The sequence below is a fragment of the Lagenorhynchus albirostris genome, chromosome 11 (genome assembly GCF_949774975.1).
Source record: "Lagenorhynchus albirostris chromosome 11, mLagAlb1.1, whole genome shotgun sequence".
NCBI lineage: Eukaryota > Metazoa > Chordata > Mammalia > Artiodactyla > Delphinidae > Lagenorhynchus > Lagenorhynchus albirostris.
Genome location: NC_083105.1, coordinates 99,498,990 through 99,514,250, shown reverse-complemented (window position 1 = coordinate 99,514,250; position 15,261 = coordinate 99,498,990). Strand labels below are relative to the sequence as shown.

At 44.3% G+C, this 15,261-nt stretch overlaps 1 protein-coding gene across 2 annotated transcripts in view; it reads left to right on the top strand.

Moving 5' to 3' along the window:
• NDUFA9 (NADH:ubiquinone oxidoreductase subunit A9) overlaps positions 1-14,250 on the top strand; it is a 29,791-nt gene extending 15,541 nt beyond the window's left edge. For both annotated transcript variants that reach the window (XM_060167154.1, XM_060167155.1), the window contains 5 exons: positions 2,672-2,739; positions 3,883-3,959; positions 9,087-9,182; positions 11,488-11,554; positions 13,961-14,250. In XM_060167154.1, the coding sequence (XP_060023137.1) occupies positions 2,672-2,739; positions 3,883-3,959; positions 9,087-9,182; positions 11,488-11,554; positions 13,961-14,131 (479 nt within the window). In that variant the 3' untranslated portion in view covers positions 14,132-14,250. The remainder of the gene's footprint in view (positions 1-2,671; positions 2,740-3,882; positions 3,960-9,086; positions 9,183-11,487; positions 11,555-13,960) is intronic.
• Positions 14,251-15,261: the final 1,011 nt, after the last annotated feature.

Below are 15,261 nucleotides of genomic sequence, written 5' to 3'. Positions count from 1 at the left end.
AAAGAGGAAGAGAGAGATCATTCTCTCCCTCCCTGTGTGCGCTGAGGAAAAGCCATGTGAGAACGTAGCCGGCTGCCTGTAAGCCAGGAAGAGCGCTCTCACCAGAAACCAGATCAGCCGATACCTTGATCTTGGACTTTCCTGCGTCCAGAGCTATGAGAAAATAAATTTCTGTTGTTTAAATAAGCCACTCAGTCTGTGGTATTTTATTGTGGCAGCCCGAGCAGACCACACAGTCTTAACCATTTCTAAGTGTACAGTTCAGTACCGTTATGTGTATTCATGTTGTACTGCAAACAATCTCCAGAACTCTTTTCATCATGCAAAACTGAAGCTCTGTATCCATCAAACAACTTCCCATTCCCCCCTCCCCGCAGCCCCTGGCAACACCATTCTACTTTCTGTCTATGAATTTGACTACTCTAGGTACTTCATATAAGTGGAATCAGACAGTGTTTGTCTTTTTTGTGACTAGCTTATTTCACTTAGTATAATGTCTTCAAGGTCCATCCATGTTGTAGCATGTGACAGGATTTCCTTCCTTTTAAGCTGAATAATAATCCATTGTATGTATAGACCACATTTTGTTTATCCATTCATCTGTCAGTGGACACTTGGGTTGCTTCCACCTTTGCATTATTTTATCTGATTAATGCTGATGGACACGGGTGTACAAATATCTCTTTGAGACTCTACTTTCAGTTCTTTGGGATGTATATCCAGAAGTGAAAATGCTGGAGCATATTGTTCTATTTTTAATTTTTGGAACTACCATGTGTTTTTCCTTAATGTCTGTACCATTTTACATTTCCACCAACAGTGCACAAGGTTCCAATTTTTCCATATCCCCGTCAACACTTGTTATTTTCTGTTTTTTGATAGTAGCCATCCTAATGGGTATGAGGTAATATCTGATGGTTTTGCCCTAATGATTAGTGATGTTGAGCATCTTTTCACGTGCTTGTTGTCCATTTGTATATCTTATTTGGAGAAATGTCTATTCATGTCCTTTGCTCATATTTTAATTGGGTGGTTCTTTGTTATTGTTGAATTGTAGGAGTTCTTTATACATTTTGGATAGTAACCCCCTTCCTGTCAGACATATGATTTGCAAACATTTTCTTTCATTCTGTAGGTTGCATTTTTACACTGTTAATTGTGTCCTTTGTTTCACAGAAGTTTTTAATTCTGATGTAGTTCAGTTTATCTATTTTTACTTTTGTTGCCTATGCTTTTGGTGTCCTAGCCAAGAAGTCATTGCTAAATCTGTTGTCATGAAGCTTTTCCCCTGTGTTTTCTTCTAAGGGTTTTGTACTTTTAGCTCTTAGATCCATTTTGAGTTAATTTTTGTGTATGGTGTGAGGTAATGTTCACTTTCATTCTTTAGCCTGTGGATATTCAGTTTTCCCAACATCATTTGTTGAAAAGACTATCATTTCTCCTTTGAATGGTGCTGGCACCTTGTCAAAAATTTTTTGGCCAGATGTGCAATGATTATATCTCTCTATTCCATTCCATTGGTCTATGTCTGTCGTTATGCCACTGTTTTGATCACTACACACTGTTCTGATTACTGTAGCTTTGCAGTAAGTTTTGAAATTGGGAAGTGTGAAACCTCCAACTCTTCTTCTTTTCTTTTTCAAGATTGTTTTGGCCATTTGGGATGTCTTAATATTCCATATGAATTTTAGAATGGAGTTTCCTGTCTTTCTGCAAAAAACACCATTGGGATTTGGATAGGGATTGCATTAAATCTGTAGACTGCTTTGGGTAGTACTGACATCTTGACAATATTAAGTTTTCCAATCCATGAACGTGGGATGTCTTTCCATTTGTGTCTTTTTAAATTTCTTTCAGCAATGTTTTGTAGTTTTCAGTGTGCAAGTCTTTAACCAACTTGGTTTAGTCTTTCCCTAAGTATTTTGTTCTTTTGGATGCTCTTATAAATAATTTCTACTTTTAAAAGTTTTTTTTAAGGGACTTCCCTGGTGGTCCAGTGGTGGGGACTCCACGCTTCCACTGCAGGGGGCACAGGTTCAATCCCTTGTCTGGGAACTAAGATCCCAGAATCCACATGGCGTGGCCAAAAAAAAAAAGAAGAAAGTTTTTTTGAGAAAATCTTTTTTTACCTTTACATTTAAGCCACTTGGGATTTTGTTTTGGCTTATGGCAAGATGTGAGCCATTTCTTTCTTTTTTGTTTTTTTCCTTCAAAGAGTAGAATGATTATCTCAGCGTCATCTATTAAATACTTCCATTCTCTACGTATTTGTGGTACTGCGTTCATCATACACTAAATGCCTATTTTCACCTGCATCTTTCTCTGGGTTAGTTGTATTGCTGATCTGTTGATTAGAATAGGGTGCAGGTAGAGTGCAGTCTTGGGAGTGGCCACGCGCTTAGCACTGCAGAGTGGAAGACAGGTAGACAAGCCACCTGACTACTTTCCCTTGTTCTTTGTGTCCCTAAGTATTTGGCCCTTTTACTTTCTATGTTTGTTGTGTGAAAAACAAATGGCTGCCCCTTGTAGGACCATTAACTGCCTCAGAGTCAGCTACATTTATTTCCTTATTTTTACTACGCAAAATGGTTATGCCAGCTTGGGGCACCTGGAGATGTGTGGGTCTTCAGGCAGCCTAGGCCTTCTAAGAATGTTGTCTTTCTTCCGCCAGGTATTCGATGGTTTGGTGGTGTCCCTCTTATTTCCTTGGGCAAGAAGACAATGAAACAACCAGTGTATGTAAGTACCCTGGATAAAGGAGCTTTCTCTGAATTCAAGAGTCAGGTGATCAGTTTTCCAGTTTTATCCTAATCCTGTAATTCCATCATTTTCATCTTTGTCAGCTTGCTTTGACTGGTTGCGTCTCAGTTTACCTAAGAGGTACATGTATTCTCTGTCTTCACTTGTTCATTCATTCAAGAAAACTGTATTGAGCCCTTAATGTGCTAGGCACACTGCACGTCACTGGGAATATTGAGATGCTAATGACACAGACACACGTTGCTGTCCTCAAGATGGTCAGAGGCAGGTCAGCAAAACAATTGTCATGCAGCATGATAAGTGCTATGACAGGAGAGGGTTTTACGTAAATATGTCAGAGGACACCTACTCCAGACTTGAGGGTCAGGGAAGGCCTCCAAGGAAAGGACATCTTACGTGAGACCCTAAAGATGATTCACATGCAGAGGGAGCGGTGTGTACAGGGGCCCAGAGGTGAGAGAGCATGTCGGAGTCCACGTTGTGTTGAACCAGGGTCTCTCAGCTGGGGCACTGTGGACTTCCTGGGCCGGTAACGCTTTGCCGTGGCGGCTGCTGTGGAATGTGTGGCCGCATTCCTGGCCTCCAGCCACCAGGTGGCAGTAGCACCCCCCAAGCTGTGACAACTAAAACTGCCTCCAGGCATTTGCCAATGTCCCTTGGGGGCCAAAATCACCCCTAGTGAAAACCATGGGGTCTGAAATCATGTAAGATTATTATTTTTTTTAAAAGTCAAAATGGTAGAATATTGGCAGTTCCGTGTGGTTTGGACTAATGCTTTGTGATAGCACAGTGACAGGGAGAGGAGGAGGAGGAGGGGGTGAGGTTGGAGCCGGTGGGAGAGGCCTGGATGCCCGCCAAGCTAACACGCTCCGACTGGAGAAGGTATTCAGGTGACCCTCCCATGTGGAGGTTATTTGAGCTCTTGAAATGTGGGTTCTTTTAGGAGCGTTCTGAAAACAGACAATGACGTCATCTTAATCTTACCATTCTGTTGTTGTGATCCATGTGGCCTGCTTTCCTTTCTTCCTCCCTCCCCTCCTCTCTTTCTTCCTTTCTCTCCCCCATCTCTCTGTTTCTCTCTCTTTCAACAGTTACTTAAACATGTGTTATAATTTCTTGTAGATTGTGGATGTCACCAAAGGAATTGTTAATGCAATTAAGGATCCAGATGCCAGAGGGAAAACTTTTGCCTTTGTTGGGTAGGTGGCTGGAGTTTGACTTTAAAATAGCGCAGCCTGTTAAAATGAAAGAACTGTGATTTACAACAACAATGATTTCTAAACCTGTTGCTCACAGGTCTGTTGGTTACATGTTTCAGTGTCTTTCTTGGATGATATTTATTCCAGAAACCTTACGTCTTGGCCCTGAGGCTAGTATATCTCAAAGAACCATCCAAAGGCCATCATTATCAGAAGCTCCTGAATGCTTATATTAAGTCCGAATTGAGGGAACCTAGGAGTCCGCTTGAGTAAATGATTCTTCTGTCACCAAAGTCTGAGAACCCCTGCCCTAGACTGTTATGTAGCCATAGTCCAGTGACTCCCAAGGATGGTTTTGTGCTACTCCAGTGATGTTTTTAATCTATCAAAGGATAATCAAAGAAAACACTTTTAGGGAATAAGTACAGTTGCAAAATCAAATGAATTTTGCTAGATCATCACGATGCCCCAAAAGGTTGGAAATGGCTGGCTTAGGGTACAGTTTCTAGGGCTTTGCAAGACTGATCATTTGTTATATGCTCTCTTTGTTGAAATTCGCTCTCGGGAAAAATGGGGCACAGTTAAGCTATGTGACTTACCTGAAATTATTCAATCATCTCACAGCTAGGTTTAGAACCTTTTTACTGAATTAATTAAAACTAAAACACTAAGACCCGGGCTTCCCTGGTGGCGCAGTGGTTAAGAATCCGCCTGCCAGTGCAGGGGACACAGGTTCGAGCCCTGGTCCAGGAAGATCCCACATGCCGTGGAGCAGTAAAGCCCGTGCGCCACAACTACTGAGCCTGCGCTCTAGAGCCCCTGAGCCACAGCTACTGAAGCCCGCGCGCCTAGAGCCCGTGCTCCACAACAAGAGAAGCCACCACAATGAGAAGCCCGCACACAGCAATGAAGAGTAGCCCCCACTCACTGCAACTAGAGAAAAGCCCACACACAGCAACGAAGTCCGAACGCAGCCAAAAATAAATAAATTAAAATAAAATAAATTTAAAAAACAAAACGAAACACTAAGACTCAATCTGCCCAGTGGAAAAGTACCGAATTCACCTAATAATTGGCCCAGAATCCTACTTGCTTCTTGAGAAACGACATTCTTCTCTCCAAGCCAGGAGACATGGTATATTTTCCCAGCATTATGGATTCATATATTGTCACATTTCACTATCACTATAGATTTAGTTTAGTAAAATTTTTTTTCAGTGCAAAAAACTCTGTATTGTGTTTCCATGTCAACCAGCTGCTGGAAGATGTATGTCTCCCTGAGTTCCCAATTTAGTACATTAGTGTGTAATCAGTTATATACTCTAGGAAAATTATTTACAAAAAAAGTGTTCAGCACGGTTTCCATAAAACACTAGGCTCAAAAGATACCAGGTTCTAGTCAAGAGATATTTAGACCAGGATTCCAAGGAATAGAGGAGCAGAAATGGTTTTATAGACTTTGCTTACTGCTCAGTGGAGATGCTCTGGGATGAGTTAGCCATTGTCCTCTTTACCTTTACCCAGCCAGTCCAGCCTCTGTGCCAGGCGGCAGTAGGTCATACTTATCTGACACAGTGATGGGAAAAGTAAGATACACAGGGAAGTGTAGGCATTTTTCCTTGCAACATTGTAAATGTGTATGCACACTGCTCTTCAGCCCCAGGGAAAACTTTGTTTATTTCCCTGAGGCTAAGGCAGAGGCATGACTTTAATTTTGCCCGTAGTTTTTTTGTAGTTATTAGTTACATGATGTTGGTCCATTTTATCAATCGTCCATTAAATATCTATTGATACACACATACATACACAAAACTGAGAACCAGTAAACAAGTTCAGCAAGGTTACAAGGCACAATATCAATATATAAAGATCAATTTCCATATGTTAGCAAATGAACAGTCTGAAAATAAAATAAAGAAAATAATTTTATTCACAGTAGCATCAAAAAAATAAAATACTTAGGTATAAATTTAACAAAAGAAGTACAAGACTTATATACTGAAAATCACCTAACATTGAGGAGGAAAATGAAGGAAGACCTAAGTAAATTGAAAGACATTTCATGTTCATGGGTTGGAAGAGTCAATATTGTTAAAATGGCAATTTTCCCCCAATTGATCTGTATATTCAACTCGATCTTATCAAAATTTGAGCATGCTTTTTTGCAGAAATTGACACATTGATTCTAAATTTATACGGAAATGCAAAAGACCCACAATAGCCAAAACCATTTTGACAAAGAAAAATAAAGTTGGAGCACTTAAGCTTTCCAATTTCAAAACTTACTTGAAAGCTATAATTATAGAGACAATGTGGTACTGGCATAAGAATAGACAAAGAAGTCAATTAAACAGAATTGAGAGTCTAGAAATCAGCCTTTATGTTTATGGACGATAGATTTTTGCCAGAGGTGCCATGATATTGCAATGGGGAAATGATAATCTTTTCAACAATGGTACTATCCACATGCAAAAGGATGAACATAGATTCTGATTTCACAGCATACATCAAAAAATTAACATAGATCCAAGACCTAACTGTAAGGGTTAAACTATAAAACTTTTGGAAGAAACGTTTAAAAATCTTCTAGACCTGGGGTCAGGCAAAGATTTTGTAGATACGACATCAAAAGCATACTCCATCAAAGAAAAAAATGGATAAATTACACTTCGCTGAAATTAAAAACTTTCGTACTTCATAAGACATCATTAAGAAAAAGATGAAAAGACAAGGTCATCAGCTGAAAGGCAGGATGGGGTGGGTGAGAGAGGTATATGGAAAATTTGAGGATGGAGAAGAAGATAGGAAGCGCTCCCTGAGAGAAGAGGAAAAGAGCACTCCTGGGAGCGCACAGTAGGACTGCAAAGCAGAGCTGAGCCTTCCCCTTGAAATTCATGATCAGAAATGTAAGGGGAAGCCAGTTAGCCCAGGGCTGTTTTCTCTGCAACTGTGTCTTGCTGGGGGTTCAGGCACAAAGAAGGCAGATACTTGGATTAACCCGAGAAGGGGTTTTGCTGTGCTAGGATAGTGGAGAGGTGCTGGGGATAAGGTTTTGCTGAGGATATTTGCAGAGGAATGACTACAGTATGGAACCATGAAATCTAAGCTGGGAAGGACACGGCCTTCAGTGTACCTTTCTCTGAGCAGGGGCACATAGACCAGTCTTTGAGTCACAGTTAATGGAACACAAAGGGCTTTAGAAGAGCTGAAGAGCAAGTGTATGACATAGTTAGTTTGCCCAAGATACCAGTATTGCTTGTCATCATGAAGATTGCAGTTGTTCTTTGGCATAGCATGTATTATATGCAGTGGTTTCTGGAACTTGAAGGAAGCTATCTGAGGGCTTTGTCTGGTAGTTCCTCTAGCTGACATTTTCTTCTTCTTTTTTGTTTTTTTTTGTTTTGGGGTGGGGTTTTTTTGGTGAAAATGTCAGAATGATGAGGTTCTCACAGAATTGCCTTAATTCAGCTCTCAGCTGTCACGGGCTTTCTAAGGCAAAGAGATTAGGAAATGGGTGAAGAGATATTAAAGTGTATTATAAGCAATAATAGTTACTAAAGCTAGGTTATACTGGAACAGAACTATTCAGATCGGTGGAATAGAATAGGAAGTCCAGAAACAGTCTCAAATATATGTAAGAATAGAGTGTGATAAGGGTGATATTTCAAAATTTGGGGAAAGGGTAGATTTTTCAGTAAATGTTGATACATCTTTATCCTATATCAATACAAAAATACATGGCAGGATGACTTATTTTCTGGGTAAAAAAACAAAGCATTAGAATAAATATGTGGACATTTATGTCACTAGTGACTATAGAGGGATTTTCTAAACATAAAAGCAAACAGTGAAGTAAAAGAAGTCAGTAGTTTTGATTAAATGAACTGTTTAAACTTCTGTATGCCACAAGACAATTAAACATTAAAAGGCAGTAATATAAACAATAAAAGACATTTCCAACTATATCATTAAAATATAAAAATTTTTACAAACCATTTTTATAGAAAGAGACTCCAGGAGGAAAGAGAGAAAAGCAATAAATGTAAATGGCCAAAAATATATGAAGAAAAAAATTAATCTCTAATATTAAAGTAATGCTAATTAAAATGTTGAGGTACCTTTTTCCACCTGGCAGATGGACAAAATTTTGTTTGCTCATTTTTTTATGACTAAACTCATTTTTGGTGAGGGGACTACTAGCATTTTCTATTAAGTTGATATAACCTCTTTGGAAGAGGTTTGATAAAAGCCTTAAAATGTCAAAATATACTTTGAGCTAGTTCTATTTCTGGAATATATTACAGATACATAATTATGGATATATAGAAATATTTGCAACAAGAATGTTCATTAAAACATTATTTTAAAAAAGAAAAATATTTTTAGTAGCTTAAATATCCAAAACCTGAGAATTGGTGATAAAATAATTATGATTACCTGCAATACAATACGGGCAACCATAAAGCATGCACTAGAATGTTTAGTGACACAGAAAGATGATTGGGATTTAACGTTAAATGAAAAAGACATTACAGAATATGATGACCTGTGTGATCTTATATTTATAAAAGCAAAAAATGTATAAGGGGATGAGGGACTTCCCTGGTGGCTCAGTGGTTAGGAATCCGCCTGCCAATGCAGGGGACACGGGTTCGATCACTGGTCCAGGAAGATCCCACATGCCGCGGAGCAACTAAGCCCGTGTGCCACAGCTACTGAAGCCTATACCTAGAGCCCATGCTCTGCAACAAGAGAAGCCACTGCAGTGAGAAGCCCGCGCACTGCAATGAAGAGTAGCCCCCGCTCGCTGCAACTAGAGAAAGACCACACGCAGCAACGAAGACCTAATGCAGCCAAAAAATAAATAAATAAATAAATAAAAATAAATGAAATTTTAAAATAAATTAAATTAAATTTAAATATAAGCAGATGAGAAGTTAAGTTTATTATTATATATTAAGTTTATTAACTTCATCTTTGGTGGGTGGTTTTTCTTTGTGCTAATCTGTATTTCCTATAGTGCGTATGTGTTTCCTTTTTCATAAGAAAGATGTTATTTTGTAAAACTAAGAACGAAAGTTTGTGAGGAGCAAATAATCTGAAGAACTGTGAATTTTCTGTTTGTAGGCCCAGTCGGTACGTCCTCTTTGACCTGGTGCAGTACATCTTTGCCGTGGCTCACAGACCCTTCCTGGCATACCCTTTGCCACATTTTGTCTATCGGTAAGTAAAGCGCTACTTTTTGTGCCTTCTAGAAAAGAGCTAACTAGAGACTTCGTTTGTAATGCTCCCACCCAGGGGTTAGAGGGAGTACGTCCATTGCGGTGAAATCTGGGAATCTCTAACCAGGAGGTGCTTCTGTTATCTTGACAGTCATCTAGGAAAGAGCCAGAGGAGTCTAAGAAAGGGAGTGTTGATTTGTGGGTGAGAAAAACACTGTGTTGGAAGGTTGAATCTGCAGGTCTTCAGATTCTCCTGTTAGAAGCCACTGGGTTTAATTGGCAGTGTCTTGCTTGGCAGGTCATGTGAAGGAGCAATCAAGTTTCCCTCTGTTTCATCCACTCACCCAGGAGGGGAAAGGGGCCCTCCTTCATTAAGGCAGTCTGATCCCGGGGTTGGGGAAAGGAGCCAGGTCAATTCAGCCGCTTCCTGCAGTTGCCTTATTTGCTCTTCCTGCTTCTTGCTTCACTTCTCCCCTCTGTAGGTTTAGCATCTGAGAATGATCACACACTGAGGTCCTGGTCAGGGAGACTTTCACATCCAGTTTGCCAGAGATTGACTGATGAAGCAACATGGCAGCTCACTTCTTCATTCGTTTGGTCATTCAGTCATTCAACAAACATTTCTTGTTGCCAACTGTGTCTTAGGCAATGTACCAGGCACTCAGGATGTTACAGTAAACCCTCAAAAAAGCTTCTGGCCTAACAGAAGTATCAGAGAGATGACAGTTAGAAGGCAGTGTGATGGTAATGTTTATTGGGAGTGTTCCGTCTTTCAGGCTGCCTTCTTCATCTCATTTAACACTCGCGCGACTCCGAGGTGAGCGGGGCAGAGTGGGGACTGAGTGGAAGAGCAGGGCTGAGGAGTATCTCCGTTTAAAGGACTAGCGGAGCAAGAGCAGTTTGTCAGGGGGGCCAGAAGAGAGTGACCAGAGGCTCAAGTGAGAAAGGGAGAGACTTTGGCCTCCTGGGCACCAAAGGAAAGGGCGCGCTTTAAGGAGGGAATGCCGTTTAAGGAGAGGAGCTTTGCTATTTTGTTCACATCTGTGGCTTCAGCACCTAGAACGGTGTTAGGCACACAGTAGGCCTTTTGTTAATGTTTATGGAATGAAATGCTGTAGAAAAGTCAGGTAAGATAAAGACAAAAGGGCATCGACTGGAGCTAGCGGTGAGGTCATTTGTGGTGGGGGCCTCGGGGCAGTGGAGGGGTATCAGCCAGTTTGCAGGGAGCTGCTTTCGTGGTTGTGCCTACGCCTGAGGCTTCTCCTGGAGCTGCGTATGCCCATGGCGTGGCCCCTGAGGACCCGAAAATACAGACTGGAGGTGATCTGTTAGCGTAGAACCAGAGCAGAGGATTGTAAGTGGTGTGTTTTGTTTCGTTTTTGTAAGCCAGCGAAGTGGCCTTTTTTTTGCCATTGGAACAGGTTCTGAGGCTTGCTATGTTCCTGGAGAAATTCTGACCAATCTTCAGCTTCCTTTTTCATTTTTTTATACCTCCCCTTGGAATGATGTTTTTCAGGTTTTTAAAAAGCTGCGGAACCCTGGGTTTGATGACTTTTGACCTAAAGGCCCATTAGGACAATCAGATAAGAGCAGAGCCGGCCTGGCCGTAGGGATGGTTGCTGCTCAAAGCACATGCTCCCAGCTCTGCCTCCAGTCCTCTGTGGGGGCCCCGAGGAATTCCTAGGGGCCTCCCTGTCCTGAAGACACGTGAGATGGAACTCAGGTGGCAGATAAGGAGACCCCGGGTTTCAGTAGGGTGAAGAGATGGTGCTGAGGAAGCAGGAGGCCCCTCTTGTCCGGGTTCTCTCTTGGCTTCCTCATTTGAACTGTAGATCTTAGGCATCTCCTTACTTTTGGATTTTTTGGTTCTCTCGGGTCCCCTACTTTTAAGCTCACGCTTTCTATCTTGCATACCACCTGGCTTGCCCTGTGTCCTTGACAGAAGCCTGTTTGAACGTCTGGGGCTTAACTTTGATTGAATGTGACAGGTGTCACTGAGCGTTGGATCTTTTGCGTTTGTCTTGTTGCTGAGGCAGGTGTACTGTAAGCTTTTCCGATTCACTGTCCCTCTGGTGGGCGCCTAGGAGAGCCACAGGGAGGTGATGCGGCTGTTGGCGTGGAAGGCGAGGCGACCTCCCAGGCACTGGGGCGACCTCCCAGGCACTGGGGCCAGGAGGTTCGGATGTTTGTTCGTTTCTTTAAAAACCTGCGGTGACTTCCTGGCTCCCCGGCAGCCTCCCGTGCTTGCTTGGCTTGAGCATCGAGCAGAGACGCTCACCATGTGCCATGTTCATTCCTCTCTCCAGATGGCTAGGTCGACTCTTTGAAATTAGTCCGTTTGAGCCCTGGACCACGAGGGACAAAGTGGAGCGGGTGAGTATGAGGTGATGGACACTGGCCCGGGTGGATGCCGGGCAGAGAGCCGCGGAGATGGGTGGGTGAGTGTCGAGCCAGCTCCCGGGCTCGCCTGGCTCAGCGCCACGTGCTCGTCTGCCGTCCTCGTGCACAAAATGCACCCAGGCCCAGGCTCTCCGGGCTCCTATCTTTGACATTTTCAATTTTCCTTTCTCCGCTGGATCATCTCCATCCACGTACAGACAGACAAGCCTTAACGCTAGCTCTGTGTGTTTTTAAAGGCCAAAGTCCCTCCCTGGGCCCGTCGTGTCTGGCCGCTGCCCTGTTTGTCTGTGTCCGTGTGCATCAGACGCCTCAGAAGAGCTGTCTCTACCCGTGGTTGACAGCTTCTTACCTCCTTCTCGCTTTAACCCACTCCTGGCTTTTATTTCCTTGTCTCCCCGAACCCGGCCCTGTTCCCGGTCACCTGTGACCTCTGTGCCGCCAACTCCAGCGGTCAGCACTCTGACCTGCCCTCACCCAATCTGTGAGCCACATTGGTCAGAGGCGCCGCTCCTGTCCTCTTGAAACCCCGGTTTCCACTTGCGCTCTCCACATTCTCTTGCTTCTCGTGCTCACTCGGTCTCCCTGGTTCACCCTCCGTCCCTGGTCTCTGACGGTGGGGACCCAGGGCTCTGTCCTCAGCCCTTTCCTGTCCTTGCTCTTTCTCTGAGCGACCCTCATCTCGCCCCGGGCTCCGGCTGCTGTCTGTGAGCTCCAGTGGCAGGCCTCACATCTGTTTAGCTGTGTAATAGTTATCCGAAACACGGCTCGTCCGAGAGTACAATGGCAAACCCGCTTGTCTCCTAGCCCCTCTCAGCTCAGTTAATGATATTACTGTTCTCTCTGTTGCTCAAGCCAAAAATCTGGAAATCCTCCATGACTTCTTCCTTTCCTCACCCATCTAAACAGTACTGCCCCATCCTTCCTGCTGTGGTGGAAATGTTCTGTCATCTCTAGTGTTCAGAAAGTAGCCACTAGCAACAGTGACTGTGGGACGCCTGAAATATGGCTAGTGTGACTGCAGAAATAAGATGTGAGTTTTATTAAATTTGTGTTGGACAGCACAGGTCTGGCCCATCAGCAGGGAAGAAAGTTGGGAAACCAACTGTATGCTCAATCTCACCTCCCTCTTCCTACCTTTTTATTCAGCTTTTTATTATGAAAATGTTTATAATAGCATTGAAAATTCTCCACTTCCAGAAGGGTAGAGGAAATAGTCATCTCCACTCTACCCACTCTGATCCAGGAGGGTAGCTCATTCCTTCCATAGCCTCTGGACCAGCTCCCGCTGCCTCTCGTCCCCTGCAATGCGCTGATCCCTTCCCATCTCGCTGTCTCCAAGCCGGTCTCCCTCACTGATCGTTTGCCCACTGTGTGTAGAAGTGCTTGTGTCGAAGTGTTTCTAGGGAGGATACAAAATAAAATACACACGCTCTGCCGTCTCTCCCTTTGAAAATCTCTTGGCCTTTTACCAACAAGCAACAGCCAGGGTGTCCTCTGAATGTTAACTTAAAAGCTAAAATGTTAGCAAGATGGAAACACAGTCCTTGGGGAACAGATGTGAACAGGCAGCTGTTATCCCAAGGTGTCCTTTCTGTGTTCAGGAAAGATCGGGCGGGAGAACTGGCGGCCAGGACGCGTCCGCGTGTCTGACGGATGCACGTCTTACATGTGTCGCTGAGGAAGTGTCGGGGCAGCAGGTGCTGGGTTTGGGATTTGATCTGGGGAGGCAGCTCGACAGCTCTTCGGTGGAAGGATGGCAGACGTGCTCGGGTGGGAGGAGGGGGGTGCATGCGGCTCTGGGTGTGGACCGAGCCTCTTCGTGTGCTTGCGGCTGAGCCGGGGTCTCTGGAATCTCGGGCTCACCCTCCTTCCCTCCAGACAAGGTGGATTTGGATTTTTAGATCTATAGTCAGCATTAGTCAGGCAGGTTGAGTAGAGCTGGAGATGAAGGTTCTTGGATTGTCGCGGAATAATCTCGATTCAGCAAAACCGAGGCAGAAAGCGGTGCTCGGAGAACAGGCCCAGGGGATGCTCGGGACGGGCTGGTTTTGCCTCAGCCCCTGTTTCTTTACTGAGCCTCACAGATGTGACGACCTGTCTGCTCCAGCCCAGACTGACTGCTGTTTAACCCTCACCGGAGCCTGTGTTTTGTACTCGCGGATAGACCTTGAGCTGACACTTGCCTTTCCCTCCACAAGCCCTTTTCTGTGGTCTGCTTTCAGTGGTTCTGAGCATCAGCCCCTGCCCCGTATCCTTTGAACCCAGTGAAGTCTCAGCAGCGGGACTCAGGCCGGCTTGCGGGTTGGAGTGTTTGCGAGGCCGGCACTCCGTGTCCCTGGCCGCTTTTCAGTGCTCTCTGCGCGTCTTGTTTGCTCACAGGTTCACATCACAGACATGACCCTGCCTCACCTGCCCGGCTTGGAAGACCTGGGTATTCAGGCCACGCCCCTGGAGCTCAAGGCCATCGAGGTGCTGCGACGTCACCGCACGTACCGCTGGCTGTCTTCTGAGATTGAAGATGTGAAGCCGGCCAAGACAGCCACTGTTTAGTGGCCCCTGAGCTGCCCTTGTTTTTTGGTGTCATTCGGGTCACTAGCGACCAGGCCACCTTTGGCAGAGAATCCTGTACATAGTGCATAAGAGCCCCTATTAAAACATCTGAGATCAAATTCTTTGCCAACATTTTCTTTCTTGATTTACAAAGGGAGAGATTCAGCCATCTAGAATTTGAGCATTATTTTCTTTAAATTTATATATTTAATGCTGACACATATATATCTTATTCTCTGAAATCCTGGAAGATTTGAATGTCCTTCTGTCAGGCCACTTCTTGTGAATGTTCCGGAAGATGAGAACCGCTTTTTAAGGTCAGAATATTGTGAAGCCCCCGTGTGATATATGATGCCTTTTAATAAACGCTAATTGAGAAAAGACACAACGTCCCATAACTAATCTGAACTTATCCACACTTTGGGTATTTTTAAACGTTTATCTTAATGATCTCTACACACATTTAAAATATAGGACATGGAAAACCGTTGTCCGTAGCCATGGACCCTCCGACTACCTGCAATAATTCCATAGTCCTCTGCCCCGCTCTGAACTTGCCGAGGCCTCTGCCCGCCTGCGGTTAGGACAGCCTCTAGATGGTTTCAGACACGTGGGTGCACAGGGATCCCCTGCCGCGTAAAGGAGCGCCAGCGCTTCGGAATTAGGACTGTTTGCATAAGTTGTCAGCCTCACAGCCGAGATCCAGATGCACAGTTGGTTCAGTGGCGGCAAGTCCCTCAGGACAGTATGATGACAAACTCCCAGGGTTCGTGGTGAAGCTAATGCACCACCTTCCTAGGCGGCCCAGGGTTGGTCTTCAGCCGACCGCAGGGCAGCGCCTCAGTCCGTGGGGTGGGAAGGTCAGTGAAAGCCCTGTTCCTTTACAGTAGTGTCCGCCTCAGCCTTGCAGAGTGAGGAACGTGAGTGCCTACGTGCGTTCCCTCCCTGCCCCCTCTGCATGCTCCAGAATCTTTTGTCCCCGGATGGACAAAAGTGTGATTTCTGGACCAGAAGCGTCAGCAGCCCCTGGGAGCTTGTCGGGAAGGCAGGCCCATCCTGATCTGTTGAATCAGGATCTGCATTTTTAAAACGTCCCTGGGAGATTTTTGTGCACAATGGTGTGAAAAGCA